This window comes from Doryrhamphus excisus, chromosome 19, assembly GCF_030265055.1.
Source record: "Doryrhamphus excisus isolate RoL2022-K1 chromosome 19, RoL_Dexc_1.0, whole genome shotgun sequence".
Classification (NCBI taxonomy): Eukaryota; Metazoa; Chordata; class Actinopteri; order Syngnathiformes; family Syngnathidae; genus Doryrhamphus; species Doryrhamphus excisus.
The window spans coordinates 5,762,696-5,783,828 of record NC_080484.1 but is presented as its reverse complement, the minus strand read 5'-3'; the positions used below and the strand labels follow the sequence as shown (position 1 = coordinate 5,783,828).

The 21,133-nt window shown below is 41.7% G+C and overlaps 1 protein-coding gene across 2 annotated transcripts in view; it reads left to right on the top strand.

The window, feature by feature from the left end:
- Positions 1-21,133, top strand: part of slc27a4 (solute carrier family 27 member 4) — a 29,949-nt gene extending 8,816 nt beyond the window's left edge. For both annotated transcript variants that reach the window (XM_058057129.1, XM_058057128.1), the window contains 13 exons: positions 2,071-2,232; positions 4,303-4,513; positions 4,588-4,771; positions 7,517-7,675; positions 8,932-9,001; positions 9,100-9,191; positions 11,084-11,193; positions 11,283-11,492; positions 14,265-14,391; positions 14,460-14,597; positions 14,670-14,834; positions 14,906-15,052; positions 16,215-21,133. In XM_058057129.1, coding sequence (XP_057913112.1) covers positions 2,072-2,232; positions 4,303-4,513; positions 4,588-4,771; positions 7,517-7,675; positions 8,932-9,001; positions 9,100-9,191; positions 11,084-11,193; positions 11,283-11,492; positions 14,265-14,391; positions 14,460-14,597; positions 14,670-14,834; positions 14,906-15,052; positions 16,215-16,372 — 1,932 coding nt within the window. In that variant the 5' untranslated portion in view covers position 2,071 and the 3' untranslated portion in view covers positions 16,373-21,133. The remainder of the gene's footprint in view (positions 1-2,070; positions 2,233-4,302; positions 4,514-4,587; positions 4,772-7,516; positions 7,676-8,931; positions 9,002-9,099; positions 9,192-11,083; positions 11,194-11,282; positions 11,493-14,264; positions 14,392-14,459; positions 14,598-14,669; positions 14,835-14,905; positions 15,053-16,214) is intronic.

Below are 21,133 nucleotides of genomic sequence, written 5' to 3'. Positions count from 1 at the left end.
ACTTCCTGTGTTCGATATACGCTACTCACAAATGGCTCAGAACATTGGAAACATCGGGCCAAACCCCAGAATGAAACCAAAACCTTTGTGTTGTGTTGCTCTTGTTTTCCCCATTTTTGCCTAACTTTATATTCCTGATGTAAAAACAAACCGCGGGCTGTAAATGGCCTTAGGCCGCATTTGGGACACCCCTGGCCTGATAGGTCCACACAAGGAAGATCGTAAATACCATCATGACAATTTCAGCCAAGTCAGATGCTAAAACTGCTTAAAAATTCTCCATCCATCCGTTTTCTATGCCGCTTCTCCTCACTAGGGTGCGGGTATGCTGGAGCCTATCCCAGCTGTCTTTTGGTGAGAGGCGGGGTACACCCTGGACTGGTGGCCAGCCAATCACAGGGCACATATAGACAAACAACCATCACACTCACATTCATAACTATGGAATTGAATCGCCAATTAGCCTAATTTTAGCCTAGTTTTTGGAATGTGATAGGAACACATTCTGGAGAATAGAACCCAGGTTTTCACGATCTTCTGACTGTGTGGCCTTCATACTAACCACTCGCCACCAAAATCTAAATTGTGTTTTTAGAAGCAAATTGAAATATCCGGAAAAACTTTGATGCTTTTATTTGCCAAAAGTCATCATATCACGTTGATATCACATAACCCTTTGGAAGAAGATCATTTTTATACCTTGTGGATGTGAAATGTGAGCCCCTTTTAGATTATAAGTTGGGGTGTTTTTGTTTATTTATAGACCTAACCATAAATAGTTTTTAAAAAATATTGTGTTTTCTGCCATTTCTTTTCACACATATGCAATGTTTTCCCAATTGGAAGTGCAAAGTGGACTATTTGTGATAACAAATAATACAAAACAAGTCATTGGCTAGTTTTGTACAACTCAGCAACATGCTGACAATAACAAAACATGAACTGTAGAGCAGAGTGTACACGTTTGGTCCCCCAAGGTGCTTTGATGTATTAACATTGTATACATAGCAATGTTTGAGTTAGCAATTTAGCAATGCTGATGGTCACAAGAGTGTAAAAAGAAGTTCATCCCTGTGTATCAACACATTAAAGCAGGGGTCTCAAACACGCGGCCCGCGGGCCAAATGTCACCCGCAGGACACTAGTTTGAGGCCCCCACCTTGATATGAACGTTTAATGTTAGTGCGGCCCGCGCAAGTTTGATGTGGATGCTGTATGGTATCATGTACCCAGAAAAAATTATTACATTTGATTAATGTTCATGTTAAAGGTTAAATAACTGTTAATAGTTATCCCCCCTATCCGTGTGGAAGTGGTAAGTTTTTGGCTATTTAAGTTTAAAGGAAATAACTTGAAGGCTACCGTTTAGGTCACTAGCTCTCTAGTTTGCGAGTTAGCATGTGTCTCAAGACCCTGCAGTTGCGCAATATGTTGTAAATAAAAATAGTATAAATGTGACTATCGTCGTGTTTTGTCATGTCTACAGGGCTCTAATAATGCTTTGTTCATTTTAATCTGAAAAAAATAATTTGTCTACCCACCAACTATATGTGGTTTCTTAAGTTTTTATTATTTGCCATTTTATTATTATTACTATATTTATTTATTTATTACTGATTGATTGATTTTTTTATTCTTGATTTGTTTTCTTGTAGAAAATTGGAACCAAAGCGAAGTTTTTTTTAATTTTTTTGTTTTTAATAAATTTTTGAAAACCTGATGCGGCCCAGTCTCACCCAGACCTGAGCTCCAGTGGCCCCCAAGTAAATTGAGTTTGAGGCCCCTGCATTAAAGTGACAAAACACTTGTTTCACTAAGGTGCTTCATATCTCTTTGGGTTTTCTTTTTAAATATTGGAGGTCACAAGTGTAAACAAAAAAGCTCTGATGATAGATGACCATGCAGATAACGACACTGCCTGGACACTAACGCCACATTTTTCCCTCGCTATAACCTTTTTTTGCGGCTTCAGTGGCGTATTTATCCAGAAAACGACCTTTGGTGCAGTCGGGATGTGAGCGTTGATGACCTATGTTACCTTTTTTTAATCCAAGTGTCTTATTGTTGCAGGATGCTACGTCTAGCGTGTTGCACGGCCCTGCTGTTGGTCTTGAGGCTGGTGGCGCGTCTGCCCTGGCTTCAGGTTCTGCCTGCTATCTTCATTTTCTACATGGGAAGCGGAGGATGGCGCTTCCTGCGGATCTTCGCTAAAACCATCGGCCGAGACTTGCAGTAAGTGCCTGCGTGTCTCAAGTGTCATTCATACCTTCCATGCCTGCGTGTTGTGTCGTGTTGTATTGTGAACGTGAGCTAAAAATGTCACCATGCTGTAATTGGAGCATGCCCCGTGCAAAATATGCGAGCGTCGTCTCTGTAAGCATCCCTGTCATCATCTGGCCAAAAGCATTAACTTTAATGGTATGTTTTTAAGCATAGTAGTGGCAGAGCAGGTTGTAGAAATATTCCAAGGAGTTTGAGGGTAATAGAATAGCAAAGGTAATGTCAATATTTACATTTGCATTAACTTGCTTCCCTTCAGTCGCCACGCTTTATTTTTTTAAAGGGGAAATTCCGTTCCTGATAGAGATAAGGCAAAGTGAACTAACCAGATGTAATTTTGTGTGAATGGGCTGCACGATACCATGTGAAGTGTCGGAAAAATTCCTGCCTTCATAAAGATAACAAATCTGAGCACCGCTCTCAGGTGACATTATTGTAGCGACCTTTGTTTTCGTCACTTGGCAAAAGTACATGTGTAATCAAACTATGGAATGGATTGAGTAAGGACCTCAAACAATGCACAACGATGAGCCAATTCAAGAAACAATACAAGCAGTTGATGTTTGCTAAATACAAGGATGAAGAGTCTTGAACCAGTCATGATGTGCTATATATATCACTATATTGACGGTTACTATGGTACCCATTATGTCATTGTATGGTCATATCACCTCGTACTTCGGTACGTAATAAAAAATGAAAATTAATAAAATAAAGTAAAAAAAATTAAATGATATTAGGAAAGCAGGAAGTGAACAAATGTAACAGTTACTGATTGTAAAAGTACCAGATGGAGGGGTAGGATTTAATAAGCTATGCTTCTTCCTACTCCTTTTGGACATGTGGAACTGTGAACTAATTATTGGATGCACTCAATTGTAATCTGATGCATGTTCAAATGAAATTAAACCATTACCATTACATGTTGCTGATGTGTTAGTATGGCCTACCTCCAGGCGCGCACACTCCGCTGTGATTCGTCAAAATTGTAGAACTAACAGGTTGGACCCGGGCACGCCCATATAAGGAAGTCACGGGCTGGATGGAGGCGGTGACCGGTGTATAGTTGCCCTTTAACATGCACTGTTTGGAAAAAAGGCATTTATTGAAGCAAAACCTATGAAAAACATGTCTGTGTACTAAATATCCCACGTTATGATGGGGACACCTGCAGTTTACAGACTGGTGGGTGAGGCTTACATACCGTCGCACAGTGCGGAGATCACGGTATAATACTGTAATACTGTATGTGCTGTACACATACATAACAAATATATTAACATGTAACTTTAGCACCGTTTTACAAAGCAAATGCCGCACTGCATGCTGGGAAGCACGACGAGGATGGGTCCCAGCATGCCTTGTGGCACCCTTTTGTAAACAGTTGCTCATGTTTAGAGTTAAGGGAGTTGTTTATTATGCCCCACTAGTGGTAGTAGTTGGCTGTGGATGTATTTCTTTTATGACACGCTGAGTCAGACGGCCATGTTGAATTATGACTCTTTACTGTTGTTGTTGCCAAGCTCATTGCCAGTTCTGTTTTGGATACCGCTTGTACAAATCATAAATATAAAAAATGAAAAAGGGCAGTCTTAGGACATTTTATGGGTGCATCCATTATTCATGTTTTTTTTGTTTTTTTGCCATTTACAAACAAGCCTCAGCAAATATCATAAAATAAAAATGAGGACAACACAGAGCAAAGACTGATCTGCATAAGTGGTGACGAATAACATTAGCGGGCATCCGGTGGGCTACATGGTGGTTGTCTACAATATTAAACTGTATTGACAAATACTTGAGATGCATGATTTTTTTTTTTCAAACCGATAAGATTTTGATGTTGCGTCATCACCCGCACGGTACGGTAATCTTGCCTCATTGGAGCGTGTTTTTAAAATCAGTATGAATCAGTGTTTTTAAAATTGTATCGGTCTCATAATTATTGTGCACCCCTAATACATACTAATTAAGTAATAATACTAATACATACATTCTAATGAAGTAGTGGTCATTGTTCAGCGCTGCTGCAGTGTTATTGCGGGTCAAGATGAACGTCAAGCGCCACCTCCGGGAGAAGAACACCCTTCCCGCCATCTTCGCCGAGACGGTGCGTCGCCACGGGGACAAAACGGCGCTCATCTTTGAAGGCACCGGCGAGAGGTGGACCTTCCGACAGTTGGACGAGTACTCCAACCGAGTAGCCAACCTGCTGCTCCAGCGCGGCTTCAAAGTAAGAATGTTCTAGTTTTGGCAAATTAGGGCATGTAACCAGCTGTGCTTTCCATGTTATCCCCCACCAACCAGGAAGGCGACGTGGTGGCCATCTTCATGGAGAACAGGTCCCAGTACGTGGGGCTCTGGCTTGGCATGGCCAAAATCGGCGTGGAAGCAGCACTCATTAACTTTAACTTGAGACTGGAGGCCTTGGTGCACTGCGTTACCATTTCCAACTCCAAGGCTGTGGTGTTTGGATCCGAGCTGACTGACGGTAAGGCCTGACGCTCCGCGTACATCCGAGGCTAAGCGTTCACAACCCAACATAGTGGCCGATCTTCTGCCGAAAGCACATTTCATTCACCTTAAGTGGGTAATAACTCCTATAACAATACTGGTAAAATATACAGCAGTGGTTCTCAACTGGTGGTTCAGGACACAAAAGTGGGTCGGGTATCCACTCTGGGTGGTCGCAGACAGCATGGCATAAATGACATTAAAGTATCGTATATGTATTAAGGGGGGTTTAATTGGGTGCAGCAATGGTCAGCAATCACTCCAGAGCGCAGTAGCAATGAGGGACGTCCACATCCAGATTGATGGCTGCTTTATTTATTTTGGATCACGTGTCACATCACAGGTAGGTGGGTGCGCATGGGGGCATGTGTATGTACTTGTAGCAAGACCCAAATTTGTATTTACTGTTGCCGTGATTTGAGTGGTGACGGACTACGTTGCCTGCCAGACGGAGGCGAGAATTTACTGGTGCACTGCTGGTAGTTTTTATTGGTACAAAAACCTATTCTTATTATCATTATTAGATATGAGTTAACTATGTACAAAACACGATTGATCGTGATTAAATATTTTAATGGATGTAACTGTAAGCCAAGGATGTTTGCCCTTATTCTGGTCACTCTGACATTAGCTGAGCATCACAGTGCACGCAATCAGCGATGGCCTGTCTGGTGTCTGATGATAGAGTGAAAAGAAGTTTTCCTCCTATTCCTTGTGGAAGTGGTAAGTTTCTGTCTTGGTCCTGCTTCCCCACTCTGTTTTAAACCCTTTAAGTTTAGAATACAGTAAAAAATTGGAGGCTAACCAGTTAGCTGGCTAGCTTGCCAATGGTTAAGATGGCAATGGCCGTCTTTTGTGTCCCTGCAGTAATCTTGTCGCCTGCACAGTTGGGCAAAACAAAGAATGATAGTAGTGTCAAGGTGGCTATTGAGGTGTTAGTTCATGCCATTTTGTGGTTTTATTTAGTCTATTTTTTAAAATTTCATTTGAATTTAAGCTTTATTTGCATGCAGTTATCAGGTCCATACTCGTTTCCTTGACAAAAAGGCTTAATAAATTCCTCTAAAATGCAATTTGGACATGTAATAATGTTTCACAATATATTTGCTTAGTCTGACTTAAACACATTAAATAAAAAGTACAAGAAAAGTGAAAAATACAAATAAAAATGACGGAAACGGATAAGACGTGTCACGATTAAATGGAATAGAAAATGGTTGAGATCATTTGAGAACCCCTGATGTACAGCATACACAATTTTTACACGTTTGATTTTGTACTTTATTTGCCTGTACATGAACGCACCATCGTTTTGCAAAGTCAGTCCCACCTCAAAACCTGCAGCGAGGTGAACACCAGTTCATATATGATTAGATACTGTAGCTTCTAGCGCGAGCCTGACAACCAAGGTAAAGGCTGCACCGTGACTCCCATTCCACGTGTTCATGGGTCATCTTACATTATCATTCACTAGTGGTGTACATGTATACTTCAAATGTGTTTAATAAGTGTGAGTTTTTTTCGTCAATCATTACCCGGAAGGCAACCGTCGTGAAAAGCGGAGATCAACCGTAGTGCGTGTTCATACTGGAGCACTTTCACTGTGTTGAGGTGCTACTGTGTGTTGCTGAGTGCTCTGACGTTGAGTGGCGTTCAGGAAAGGCTACAGAGCTCATGAAAGATTGATGGCTCTTCACTATCAGTCAATGGAGCTTTTAAATGGCTCCTACTGCAGATTGGAGGAGCGGACAGGGTGAAGTGATGAAGGAGAAGGAAGTCACAGCATCCCGATAAAGCCTGAATTGGGTTTGAATTCTTGAAAGAGCTGCTTTGTGTAGAGTAATTCCTTATTTAAAAAATAGTTATTTTGATATTTTCTACACAGACAGCTGCAATTTTGCTCAGAAATCACTGGTGGAATTGCTTTAAAGAAAACTGTAATACTGTCTTTTCATGATATGACTTTTTTCCGCAAATTTTCCAAAAATTACAACTTTGTTGTTTTGTCTGTTTTTCATAATATTACGACTTTAAAAAATAACATCTTTCTTTAATATTTTGACTTTCTGATACTAAAATCTGATACTAAAGCTTGTGAAATTATTACTATTTTCTCATAATATTTTGACTTTATTCTTGTAAACGTACTGCTGATTTTTACATGTTTGCAATTGTTGGGTTTGTTTTTTTTATATATAGTTAAATTATATCGTTAGAAAATGCTGTGGGCCAAAAAAAAAAAAACAGCCGCATGCCAAAAATGACCCCCCCAGGCCACACTTTGGACACCCTTGTACCGGGCCATTGTCATAACTGCTTTATGGCTTCTTATGTTGAGATATGTGATAAGAGGAAATGACCTCTAACACTGAATTCAGTTCATATGTGAACGTGTAACCTGCAATAAGATGCTATTGTCTTATCTGCACAAGAGTTGGAAAAGTGCAGCCCAGCGTTGTAGAGTGCTCATAAATTAGTCTTTGACCACCTGGTGGCTGCCAAATGTAGGAAAAAAATCCTGTAAAAGTGCTGCTCTCAGCCATTTACGGTGCTTGCTTTGCACTGCATCCTCCCCCTGATTTTACTTAATGGCTGCTAGCCTTTTAAAGCTACAGATGGAAGGCAACCACCACTAGGGGGCAGTACGGTCGCTAAAAGCCTTTCGGACTTGCATGGCATTTTAAAACAGTAACATTTTGTCACATTTGTTTCCCCACCCCAGCTGTGTCTGAGGTCCACGCTTCAATGGGAAAGACGGTGCAGATGTTTTGCTCGGGAGACTGGGACCCCAAGCGGGTGCCACGAGGGACAGAGTGCCTTGAGCCGCTGCTGGCCGCCGCCCCTTCGCACCTGCCCAGTCGACCACAGCGCTGCTTCACGGGTAAGGAGGCCATGCCCCAGAAATGATCAAGCAATCTTTACAGTAGTAATGTTTGGCTGCATGAGGGCAATGGAAAAGTCCATAATTAATAATAAACATGTCTGTTGGGTTGACCTTTTTTTTTCACTGTAGGTAAATATGCTAAATAAAGGAAGCTATAGGCTCAGCTAACATCCAAGGTTGTACTATATACATTCAACAAATTAAAAAAGAATACAAGAATTCTTGCAAAGCAGGATTCCTTATTATATTTCCTAGCTAGAGCACCTTGCAGATACAGGTTTAAATTTTTTTAAATCATTATTAGAGCCCTAAATACATAAAATAACACCCCTATAGTCACATTTACATTTGTATGACTCAGTATAGTAGAACCCGTGGTAGGGATTATTGCGGCTGTTGTTTTTCGGTGCTCAAGTCTGGTGCTTGTGTCTCTCGCTGAGCCATTTACTGACACCAATTGACCAGTGTAGAATACTACATATCGTTACAAATGTCTTTGAATGTATCTTCTAAATGCTTTATAGTTGATTTATTTCATATCATTTGATATTTATATGCTTAAAAATGCTTCATTTAGACAAATATGCTAAAAACAGGCTAGTTAGCACAAGTGGTTAGCATGCAGGCCTCACAGCTAGGAGACCTGAGTTCAATTCCACCTTCGGCCATCTCAGTGTGGAGTTTGCATGTTCTCCACGTGCATGTGTGGGTTTTCTTCGGGTACTCCGGTTTCCTCCCACATTCCAAAAACATGCTAGGTTAATTGACGACTCCAAATTGTCCATAGGTATGAATGTGAGTGTGAATGGTTGTCTATATGTGCCCTGTGATTGGCTGGCCACCAGTCCAGGGTGTACCCCGCCTCTCGGACGGTATTGTATTGTATTACTCAATGTAGTAGACATACTGTGATGAGAGTAAATAAGCCATTTAAGACATAAATATGTAGGATTAGCTTAAATTTGTATGTATTTTTACAGTAATACAGTAATGGGCTGTATTCAACCACAACAGTGATCCTTCATTCATTTTTGAAAAACCATCATAGAGGGAGGGTGTGATGTCACGAGGGACGACTGTACAGTAAACTGTATATATAAAACAGCCAGGGTGAGCAGGCCACTATAATCCTCCACTTGGATGTCAACAAGGTGACACAAAGTTTGATACCCCTGTTTAGTACTGCACTACTGTGCCCGTAAAACCTCCTTTTGAAGCTACTTCATCACATGTCACCGCTGGGTGTCTTTCAGATCGCCTGTTCTACATCTACACGTCCGGAACCACCGGGATGCCCAAAGCTGCCATTGTTGTGCACAGCAGGTAGGACAACTGGGACTGGTTGATCCGTGATTGATCCGTGGAGCTTTTCACGTGTGTGTGGAGTAGTGCACCAAACTGCTTTTTGACTTGGGTCACAGGTTCTACCGCATGGCGGCTTTGGTGTACTATGGCTTCAGGATGACATCGGATGACGTCTTGTATGATTGCCTTCCGCTCTACCACTCTGCAGGTACAAGAAAATATCACATTTAGGAAATGGATGGATTGTGTAGACCTGCCAACATTTTTTTCGTGTGCTGCACGCATTTTGACGTAGTTGTATTTTCCCGGTTTTCTGAAGCTTTGATCAAGCTCCTCCATGGAAGCACTAGCATATGCTAACCTAACCTCACGCTGGGGCGACGCAGACAAAGGCTGTGATTGGTTGGCTTTTACTACAGTATTTCCTGTGTGTATTTCCACACTCCTTCAGAGGTTGGACAGCCCACCTTTCTGGTTTAACATTTGCAATAAAAGTGCCTGCGTCTCAGCTCTAATCACACTCACCTTCTCTTTTTAATTGCCGTTGTTCACTTTCAACCAAGCTAAATAGTCGATGAGAATTGTGGTTTCCACAGAGCTATAAAAACAGGGCTTTCCAAAGTGAGGCCCTGGGGCTGTTTGTGGTCCGTGGTGCATTCATTCATTCATTCATTTTCTACCGCTTTTCCTCACGAGGGTCGCGGGGGTGCTGGAGCCTATCCCAGCTGTCTTTGGGCGAGAGGCGGGGTACACCCTGGACTGGTCACCAGCCAATCACAGGGCACATATAGACAAACAACCATTCACACTCACATTCATACCTATGGACAATTTGGAGTGGCAAATTAACCTAGCATGTTTTTGGAATGTGGGAGGAAACCGGAGTACCCGGAGAAAACCCACGCATGCACGGGGAGAACATGCAAACTCCACACAGAGATGGCCGAGGGTGGAATTGAACCGTGGTACATTGTAGAAGTCAAATAAAAAAGCAAAAGTGTGCAAAAATTGAGCAAAAAGGCATTGTGTAAAGCGAAAAAATGTTGATATAGTACTGATATTTCATCATAACTACAGATGGGGCCAATCCGTATTGATATATTGTTTGGGCTACATTTGCTGATATTTTGGCATGGCAGCATATTAAAACAAACAGAGGTCTGGTATCGGAATAGTACCAGTATCGTCAGCTATTCAAATTGGGGTATCGACATTAAGTCAGAAGTGAAAAACTTTGCCTTCAAATATATATAACTTCAACATATTTTTCTTTTAAATGTAATTTATTATGCTCGGAAACCCGAGTTCAATCCCACCCTCGGCCATCTCTGTATGGAGTTTGCATGTTCTCCCCGTGCATGCGTGCGTTTTCTCCGGGTACTCCGGTTTCCTCCCACATTCCAAAAACATGCTAGGTTAATTGGCCACTCCAAATTGTCCATAGGTATGAATGTGAGTGTGAATGGTTGTTTGTCTATATGTGCCCTGTGATTGGCTGGCCACCAGTCCTGCGTGGACCCCGCCTCTCGCCCCAAGACAGCTGGGATAGGTTCCAGCACCCCCCGCGACTCTCATGAGGATAAGCGGTAGAAAATGAATGAATGCTAAAAACATGTTAAAATCATTCATTACAATACATCAATGAATGTAATTTATTATACAATTTAAAAAAACACACAGTAATCCTTCGCTACTTTGCGCTTTAAATTTCGCCCCTTCATGATTTTTCCGAAATGTTATTTGGACTAATTGAAGCATTTTTAAGAATAAAAATGGCTAAATGAGGTAAAATACAAATACAGTATAACGCATTAAGACGTGATGCTATGTAGGTATTCTACACTGGTCGCTAGGTGTGACCTAGTGTGTGTCACATTGATGAAACCGTATCCCCCACAGGAAGTAATGTAACAAACAGGAAGCAAAGATATTGGGAAATAGGGGTTTAAAGATGAAATAGTGGTGTTATTTAATGCTTACATGGCTCTAATAATGTTAAAGAAGGTATTTAGAAGGTTGTAAACAGGTTACTAATACTACAAGTTACTTATGTAGTAACTTTTATTTGTTCAGCTGAGGCATATCAGTGTGTGTCCACAGGTAACATTGTGGGAGTGGGCCAGTGTCTAATCCACGGCATGACTGTGGTCATCAAAAAGAAGTTCTCCGCCTCTCGTTTCTGGGACGACTGCGCCAAATACAACTGCACCGTAAGCCAAATGCTGCACCCCCTCCCCCCCCCGCCCCCCCGCTGGTGTTTTCGTCATGGTCACAAGCAGCCTGCCTCCTCTGTCACCAGATTGTCCAGTACATCGGTGAGATTTGCCGCTACCTGCTCAACCAGCCGGTCCGCGACACGGAGAAGCGACACCGCGTGCGCATGGCGCTGGGTAACGGCCTGCGTCAGTCCATATGGGAGGAATTCATGACGCGCTTCAACATTCCGCAGATTGCAGAGTTCTACGGAGCAACCGAGTGTAACTGCAGCTTAGGGAACTTTGACAACAAGGTAGGAACATGTCACCGCATCGGCCCCTTGCAGCCGCTGGTGTGTTGTTGCCCATTTTTAACAACAAGGGTGATGTGCAGAGTTGTGGCAACTCCAGAGGTATAAAGCTAATGAGCCATACAATGAAGTTATGGGAAAGAGTAGTTGAAGCTAAGGGTAGAAGTCAGTATCTGTGAGCAGCAGTATGGTTTCATGCCAAAAAAAAGAGTTCTAGAGATGCAGTATTTGCTTGAATACAAATAAGAATGTTCATAGAGAAGTAGAGAGAAGGTCAGAGGGAGCTGCATTGGGTCTTTGTAGATCTGGAGAAAGCCTAGGACAGGGTGCCTACAAAGGAACTGTGGTATTGTATGAGGAAGTCTGGAGTGATAGAGAAGTATGTTGAAGTGGTGCAGGACATGTATGAGGACTGGAAGACAGCGGCAAAATGTGCTGGAGTTGGGAGTGCATCAGGGATCAGCTCTGAGCCCCTTCTTGTTTGCTATGGTGATGGACAGCCTGACAGATGACTATGATGTTTGCAGATGACGTTGGGATTTGTAGTGAGAGTAGGGAACAGGTGGAGAAGATGCTAGAAGAGGGGAGGTTTACCCTGGAAAGGAGAGGAATGAAGATTAGCCACAGCAAGAGGGAGTATATGTGTGTGAATGAGAGTGACCCAAGTAGAAGAGTGAGGTTACAGGGAGAAGAGTGTGCAGGCAGGATGGAACGGATGGAGAAAAGTGTCAGGCGTGATGTGTGATAGAAGAGTTTCAGCTAACATGAAAGGAAAGGTATACAAAACTGTGGTGAGACAAGCCATGTTGTTTGGTCTAGAGCAGGGGTCTCAAACTCAATTTACTTGGGGGCCACTGGAGCTGGGTGAGACTGGGCCGCATCAGGTTTTCCAAAAAAAAAAAAACGCATTTATTAAAAACAAATTTTTTTTTTTACAAACTTCGCTTTGGTTCCAATTTTCTACAAGAAAAGCTCTGATAAAACATTCCGCTGTTCTCAAATATCTTACTTTTTATTTTTCTACACAAAATAAGATGAACAAATCAAGAATAAAGAAAATCAATCAATCAGTGCTAAATAAATAAATATAATAATAATAATAATAAAACGGCAAATAATAAAAACTTAAGAAACCACATATAGTTGGTGGGTAGACAAATCATTTTTTTCAGATTAAAATGAACAAAGCATTATTAGAGCCCTGTAGACATGACAAAACACGACTATAGTCACATTTATACTCTTTTTATTTACAACATATTGCGCAACTGCAGGGTCTTGAGACACATGCTAACTCGCAAACTAGAGAGCTAGCAACCTAAACGGTAGCCTTCAAGTTATTTCCTTTAAACTTAAATAGCCAAAAACTTACCACTTCCACACGGATAGGGAGGATAACTAACAGTTATTTAACCTTTAACATGAACATTAATCAAACGTAATACTTTTTTCTGGGTACATGATACCATACAGCATCCATATCAAACTTGCGCGGGCCGCACTAACATTAAACTTGCATATCAAGTCGGGGGCCTCAAACTAGTGTCCTGCGGGCCACATTTGGCCCACGGGCCGCGTGTTTGAGACCCCTGGTCTAGAGACAGGAAGCAGAACTGGAGGTAGCAGAGATGAGGAGGCTGCGGTTCTCATTGAGAGTGACCAGGATGGATAGGATCAGGAAGGAGTACATCAGAGGGACATTACATGTTTGTAATGCTTTGGAGATAAAGTCCTTTAGGCCAGATTGAGATGGTTGGGACATGTCCAGAGGAGAGATAGTCAATATATTGGTAGTAGGAGGCGTAGATGGATGTAGTGAAGGAGGACATGGGTTGGATGGAGGAGATTGGTTTGCTGTGGCGCCCCTTGAAGGGAAAAGCCCAAAGAGAAAGAAAGTACATCATTAAAATAGTACAGTATGTACTACAGTATAAACAATGTGATTGTTTTTGGTGCCTGTTTCCCAAGTATGTGTGAATGTATAAACAAGAGGAATTAATGTGTATTTCTTTGTAGAGAGAAAGAAAAAGAAGAAGTAGAAAGTTGTAGTATTATGAGGAAAAATAACATCATTTTAGTGGCATAAAGTTGAAATATGAACTCATTCAATCCCAGCCAATATGGCTGCCGTGTAGGTCGAGTTCTTATAAAATGCACTTTTGTTTGAAAGCCGTGACTTGCCGTATCCAGATCCACATTGGATTGGTTTAACACAGGGGTGGGCAAACTACGGCCCGGGGGCCACATGCGGCCCACCAAGCGTTTGAATCCGGCCCGCCAGTTGCTTTCTAAGTATTTCAACATTGAACATACAAGCTGGCAACATGACTTGCAAGTCTTATTCGGAAAAAACCCCAACAAAACTGTAAAATTCATTTTGGTAGTTTGGTCTGATGTTTAAAGTGCTCATTAAAAAAGGGACATGAGAACATACAGCTGATCGTATGACACTTTTACAGATAGAATTAGACAAATAATCAAGGCAAATTCATTCATTCATTAATTTTCTACTGCTGAGGCGGGTACACCTTGTAAGCGTTAAACATAGTGTATGTTTGTGTATTAAACATTCATTCATTCATTCATTTTCTACCGCATATGTTCTGTTAAATATATGTTGTCCCCGGGACAATTTTGTTAACTCAACGTGGCCCACGAGTCAAAAAGTTTGCCCACCCCTGGTTTAACATCTTTCTTCTGGGTTCCTTTTTGGGGGTTATATTGAGGACTGTATTTTCAGTACCTTCACATTTAAATTTGACATTTGTCCTTCAGATCGGAGCGTGTGGCTTCAATAGCCAAATCCTGCCCTTCATCTACCCCATCAGACTGGTGCGCGTGGACGAAGAGACCATGGAGCTCATCCGAGGGCCGGACGGAGTCTGCATCCCCTGTAAACCCGGTGAGCGTATTTCCTGTCACTTTGAGGAATAAGTCAGAGAGGTCCTCGCTTACCCAACGTCTCCTTAGGCGAGCCTGGTCAGCTGGTGGGCAGGATCATTCAGAATGACCCTCTGCGGAGGTTCGACGGCTACGTCAATCAGTCGGCCACCAGCAAGAAGATTGCTCACAGCGTCTTTAAGAAGGGAGACAGCGCCTATCTTTCCGGTTAGCACACATACATGATGAAGTGCGTTTGTTATTGTGTGCTAATTTGACCCGCCGCATCCCGATCATCAGGCGATGTGCTGATCATGGATGAGTGCGGCCACATGTACTTCAAGGACAGGACAGGAGACACGTTCCGTTGGAAAGGCGAGAACGTCTCCACCACTGAGGTTGAGGGGACGCTGAGCAGGCTGCTCGACATGAAAGACGTGGTGGTCTACGGCGTGGAAGTACCCGGTATACACATCAACGCGTTAGTTGACCACATTGTTGTTCCAGCACCGACGTTGCCTTTCCTGCACACTTAGGCGCAGAAGGAAAGGCTGGCATGGCTGCCATCGCCGATCCGAATCACTCTTCCGACCTGGAGAAGTTTGTGAAGGACCTGGACAAGGCTCTGCCTCCATACGCCAGGCCCGTCTTCCTGCGCTTTCTCCCAGAAGTCAACAAAACAGGTAAAAGAATCCTCCATCATCAACATTAGAGCAACATTGCTTATTTTCATGCCTGGTACAACTCAAGGTACATTTCCTTGGACAACAAACATTTAATTCAAGAGCTGATAATTAGTCATTTCCATGGTTTTCTTGATAACCAAAATCACTTAACAGTTATGGCATATACTGCCAAAAATAAATCTATTCTCATGAGCTATTTGTTCCTTTAGTTCAGGGGTCTCAAACTCAATTTACCTGGAGGCCACTGGAGCTAGGGTCTGGGCAAGGCTGGGCCGCATCAGGTTTTCCAAAAAAAAACGCATTTATTAAAAACAGAAAAATATACAAAATTTTTCAGTGCTTTGGTTCTGATTTTCTACAATAAAAGCTCTGATAAAACATTCCACTGTTCTCAAACATCTTAATTTTTTATTTTTCTGCAGAAAATAAGATGAAAAATAAATAAACAAATCAAGAATAAAGAAAATCAATCAGTAATAAATAAATATAATAATAATAATAAAACGGCAAATAATAAAAACTTAAGAAACCACATATAGTTGGTGGGTAGACAAATTATTTTTTTCAGATTAAAATGAACAAAGCATTATTAGAGCCCTGTAGACATGACAAAACACGACTATAGTCACATTTATACTCTTTTTATTTACAACATATTGCGCAACTGCAGGGTCTTGAGACACATGCTAACTCGCAAACTAGAGAGCTAGCGACCTAAACGGTAGCCTTCAAATTATTTCCTTTAAACTTAAATAGCCAAAAACTTACCACTTCCACACAGATAGGGAGAATAACTATTAACAGTTATTTAACCTTTAACATGAACATTAATCAAACGTAATAATTTTTTCTGGGTACATGATACCATACAGCATCCGTATCAAACTTGCGTGGGCCGCACTAACATTAACCTTTCATATCCAAGGCGGGGGCCTCAAACTAGTGTCCTGCGGGCCGCGTGTTTGAGACCCCTGCTTTAGTTGAAGAAACAAGGGCAGTCATTTTTTCCATGACTGCTTCACATTGCGACACATTTCATCTATACTCTGGCGGCCTCTAGATGCAGAACCACAAATGAAAACCAATGTATGAATGTAGTTCATTTCGTTCACTGATAAGTTTGCAACATTTACAGTACATGTCTTTTCCATCATCTTAGGAACCTTTAAGTTCCAGAAGACAGACCTGCGCCGTGAGGGCTTCGACCCCAAAGCAGTGTCGGACACGCTGTACTTCCTGGACTCCAGCAGGGGGCGCTATGTGCGGCTGGACGAGGAGATGTACCGCACCATACTCTCAGGGAAACATAAATTGTGACGAGCAAACGTCCCGTGACATCTGCGGTACACTTATGTGCGACACAAACGGATGAAAATAGCCAGGAAACGAAATGAAGAAATAGCCACACGCATTCCACGACCTCAAACCCCCCCCAGTTTTGGAGACACTCCACAAGCAGCTCTCCCGCCGTCCCTCCTTGGTGGCGCCCTCCTCTGGCTACCTCAGCTAACACACCCATACGCGCCGACACAAACCCGGCCACCGCATCCCTCTGGGAGCTTGAATGCTACCACCAGAACCACATTGACACTCCAGTGTGTACTGGAGGCTGCCTGGGGCCTACACGGACTTAAAGAAGAGGGGCATGGTTGGTGAGGACCTAAAGTCTCTTTGTTTAGTTTGTCTTTGACTTAAATTGGCAACGAGGCTGCAACCTGCACTATACGCCAACAATGGCAACGTTTCTGCAGCCTCCCCCTCGTCTCGTCTTTTGGCCGAAATGTGGAAAAGGGTCACTCCAAAACACAAAAAACACACGTCTGATATGAATCAAAACAAGCTTTCTTTTCCATTGTGTTGCGGTCGCACCAAATATACTTAGTTTACATATTTAAGGAATCATTTTGCGTTATTTATGTTTGTCGTCACCTTTGAAAACAAAAAAGCTTTTTAATGCGACTGAAAATACACGTGGATGAGGTTTGTTCCAGCAAATCCACTGCTAGATGTACAAGAACAGAAAATGGCAGCAAAATAATCAATTTAATGATAAAATATCATTATACAGTAAATCTATAATTAAGTCAATTTAATTTTTTCCATCATCCACCATCCTCATGTGAAACATGAACATGTATTTCCCTTTTCTGTGCATTCTACAGAGAAAAACAACCATCACGAGGGAGCTAACAATGGACATCTTCTAAAAAAACAACAGCAATGTTCCATTTATACATAACATGACCTGCCTATTAACCGAGCTACAGCAACGGGGAAGAACTACTTTTCTGGTGTAGTGACAAAGCGCCTCACGTCAGTACCAAGAGGTAACGAGCCCACTTCAAAACAATGCCTTAGGACACAAATCTATACTGACTAGGAAACAACAAACATATGACAAACTATGAACAGACAACCTTAGCCCACATTCAGTGTTTTGTTTGTACACGGCTAGACGGACTATGTTCTCCAATGTATCACAATCAATATGGTGATTTATTCCATGGACAGTTGTCCGTCTGGTCGTGCTGGCCTGGGGTGTCTGTTCCAGTGATTTGGAGCAAGTGGAACAAGGTTTGTACTACTGCAGGGTTTGTTAGCGCTAATACGTCTTCTTTGGTTGTGGGAGGAAACCGGAGTACCCGGAGAAAACCCACACGTGGATGGGGAGAACAGTGGAGATTCAAACCCAATCAATGAAATCAATGCGCCCAGGAAAGTAGTTCTGGTACGAATGGTTCTTAATGCTTAAAATGACTAAAATACTGTAAGTATTAAATGTTATGAATGTACCAGGTATTGAATGGTCACAGCATGTACGTAAAACCATCAAATGTCATTGGAGGGTTTTTTTTAGAGGTCTTTTTAGCCAAAAGAGGTGTGTCCCATTACATGCATTGCTAGCTCCATCATGCTAGCTGTTTTTCTTCTTAGAATGCACAGAAAAGGGAAAAACATGTTGATGCTTCACATTTATAAGTCAGTGATTCCCAAATAGTGAAGCAAGCCCCCAGTCTGGGGTTGCGTGAGAGGCAGGGACTACTTTCAGTGTTTGTGCAGACCTGCCAACATGTACAGATTTATGGTACTCAACATGCAATGTGACTCTTAAATACGCTTGTATGCTTCACAGCGCTCCGCTTTTTTGCATTCTCCCGGTTTCAGTTTCAAGGTCAGTATGTACAGGAGAGATAAATAAATAGATCCTGAGACCTGGGGAGCATGACAAAATAACTGAGAACCACTGACATGAGGATTGTGGATGATGAGCACAGTTCGAAAAAAAAGTGCAGTTTTTCTTTAAGAGGTTTTTCAGGCCGCTTATTCTCTTTACATGACTTAATTGAGGTAGATTTTCCTGTTTTTCAGGTGGGCCGTAATCCTCCTTTATGGATAACTAACTCGTTGGCTTTTGGGGGATTTGTGCAAGTAGATTTACATTTTTACTCATTTATTTGAATTAGGTTGAAAAGCAGAATTCCTGACTACACTCGCTTGAGCCAAAATGATCCAAAGAGTAGTGACGTTTGGAAAAGTCCATATGAGGTTTAATGTGCTGTTTGCGGTGTCTGTCATCAGTGTGTAGTGAGCGCCATCAAGCATTAGCGACGCACTGTGCCTTACTGTCATTCACAGGCCCTGGTCCCACCCACCCATACACATGATGTGGTTCTGTGGGTCACTTTCAGCTTCTATCTTCCACGTCTTCTTTTCACGTCTTGTCAGCTCTGACTTGTCTTGACTTGTGTCGTCCTCACACCAAATAGTATGCACCATTCCTTCATGTTTGGACTCCGTACCGTACATCTTTAGTCCGTTTCAATTGGCCGGCGAGGCATCACTCCAACCTCCACTTGGAGATGACCAAATCCAGGTTGCGTTTCTTTGCGCCATTTGACACCTGAGTCCCTCGTTGCAACCAATACAAGACAAGAGCAAAGTCACATCCCTTGTTGTGATGCATTTTGCTTTAAAAAGAAAATTGGATCTCGGTTTGTTATTAATTTGTTCCTAAAGGTCCGACAAAAACTGAAGCAATTTTCCCACAGAAAATAAAGTAAATCCTTAATGGGTTAATGTTAATCAATTGCTGATACCCCATAATATTGTAAAAAAAATAATAATAAATAAATAAAAAAAACATTTTATAGAGCATAATTATAGTTTTACATGCAGAATACAATGTGAAATAATAAATGATGAATGAAATGAACAAATTGACGAAAGAGGTGGCGAGGGTGTGCCAGCATCATACGTTGACCTTTTTTATTGAATTCCCAACACTCGCAACTTTCTTTGCCCCCGTGGCAGGTTATTTGGCAGTCACTATTTTTTTTTTAAATGCACACATGTGTAGGGTGCTTTGATTGGGCACGATGGATTACTGGGCAAACACAATAATGAAGACTATGAAAATTTAGGCAATTATTAATTATTTGTTAGCTCCACTAATTCATTATTAATTACCAATTGATGAAACCGAATCATGCAAAAACTGGGGCAAATCATACATGGTTTGTTTTTGGAGAAAACACTGCAGGTCTACAAACATGAAAGGCGGGAACTCTAGTTCTTAGTTGGTGTGGCGACTGTTTTGGTTGTATGTACTACCATGCTTCAAAAGGGTATCTTACATACTCAATGTAAACAATACAGTAATAGTCAGTAAGAATCACCTTCGAGTTTAATAAAGTATCGTGCGCTGTGCTACATGCACAGCTTCACTCACCGCTCCGAGCGGGCCACGGCAAACCTACTTCCTGTTTACCTTCTAGCGACCAATAAGAGAAGAGATTGAGTTCATGTGGTTGTCATGCGGCAGGTGTTGGTTTCAGACCAAGTTTACGAGCTCATCAACCGATTCGGACCTGAAACGCAGACTAAAAATATATTGTTGTTTTCATCACCACGTTACACTCTGAAACAATACAGTAATAGGCAGTAAGAGTCGCCTTTAAGTTGAATGAAATATCGTGAGCGTTTCGATCGGCGAAACTACTTCCTGTTTACCCTCTAGCGCCCAATAAGAGACGAGAAGGATCTCACGTGGTTGTGTTTTTAACCCCCACATTTCACTCTCAAGTGTTCCATGACACCTCATCCCTTTGTCGTCTTCCGCTTGTGTTTTGCGTCTTTATGTTATTTCATGATGAGTGTAAACTGTTCTCATGAATGTCGTTTCTTTCCAAAAAAAAAAGGAGGCAAATGGTGGCAATGAATTTGATGCTTGAAGGGAACATTCAAGGCTGTTAATGATGCTTCTTCTAGTCAACTCTGACCACCAAGGGGCGCGTGACTTCAACACTTGAGTGCTCTGAATAGGATGTTTCCATTTTTTTCGATAATTTTAAATTATTATTTGTGAGGAACTGTTGATTTTGTTACTTTCCATGACTGTACGTTGATATATGTGATTAATTCATGGGATTAATTCACGCTTAATTTGTACGACAATCTGCTGCAGTCACATTCGGATTCAGAAAGAAGTTTCATTAATGATGCACAATGGAGATGAGTTGTATATTTAATGGATATCTTTACTGGTTTGTAAAGCCAGGTTTCCAAAATCACTGAAGCTGTAGTCAAAGGGAATTGATGTGTTTAGAGTGTGATACTTGTTGTAACCACAAGGGCGCGACAGAATCCACAATGAGGGTTTATGAAGAGACACAAATGAAAAATGTTTGTAAAAACCTAAGCTGGACCTAAATATATATTCACCATGTGTGGTTTACATTAATTTATTAACAGGTAACACACACAAGGTGACTCATAAGACTCTAATTTTGGAAAGGTTACCATACACACACACTTGTGTCTCAGTTCATTTGTGGCTCTAATTGAGACGTCTCAACCAATTTTTACCCTTTTTGTTCCTTTATCTGTTCTAGCAAGAAGGCTGGAAAAGGGGGTAGAAAACACGTGTGTAGGGTGCGTTACGTGAAAAGGTCGAGGTGTGTGAGGTGTGTTGCGAGGCACACCGATGGCCTCATATCTGCCGTATTGTATGTCTGGAGAAAAGAAGAAAAGTTGTGCTGAAAAATGAAGAAATCATGAATAAAAGCTATTTCAATTGTT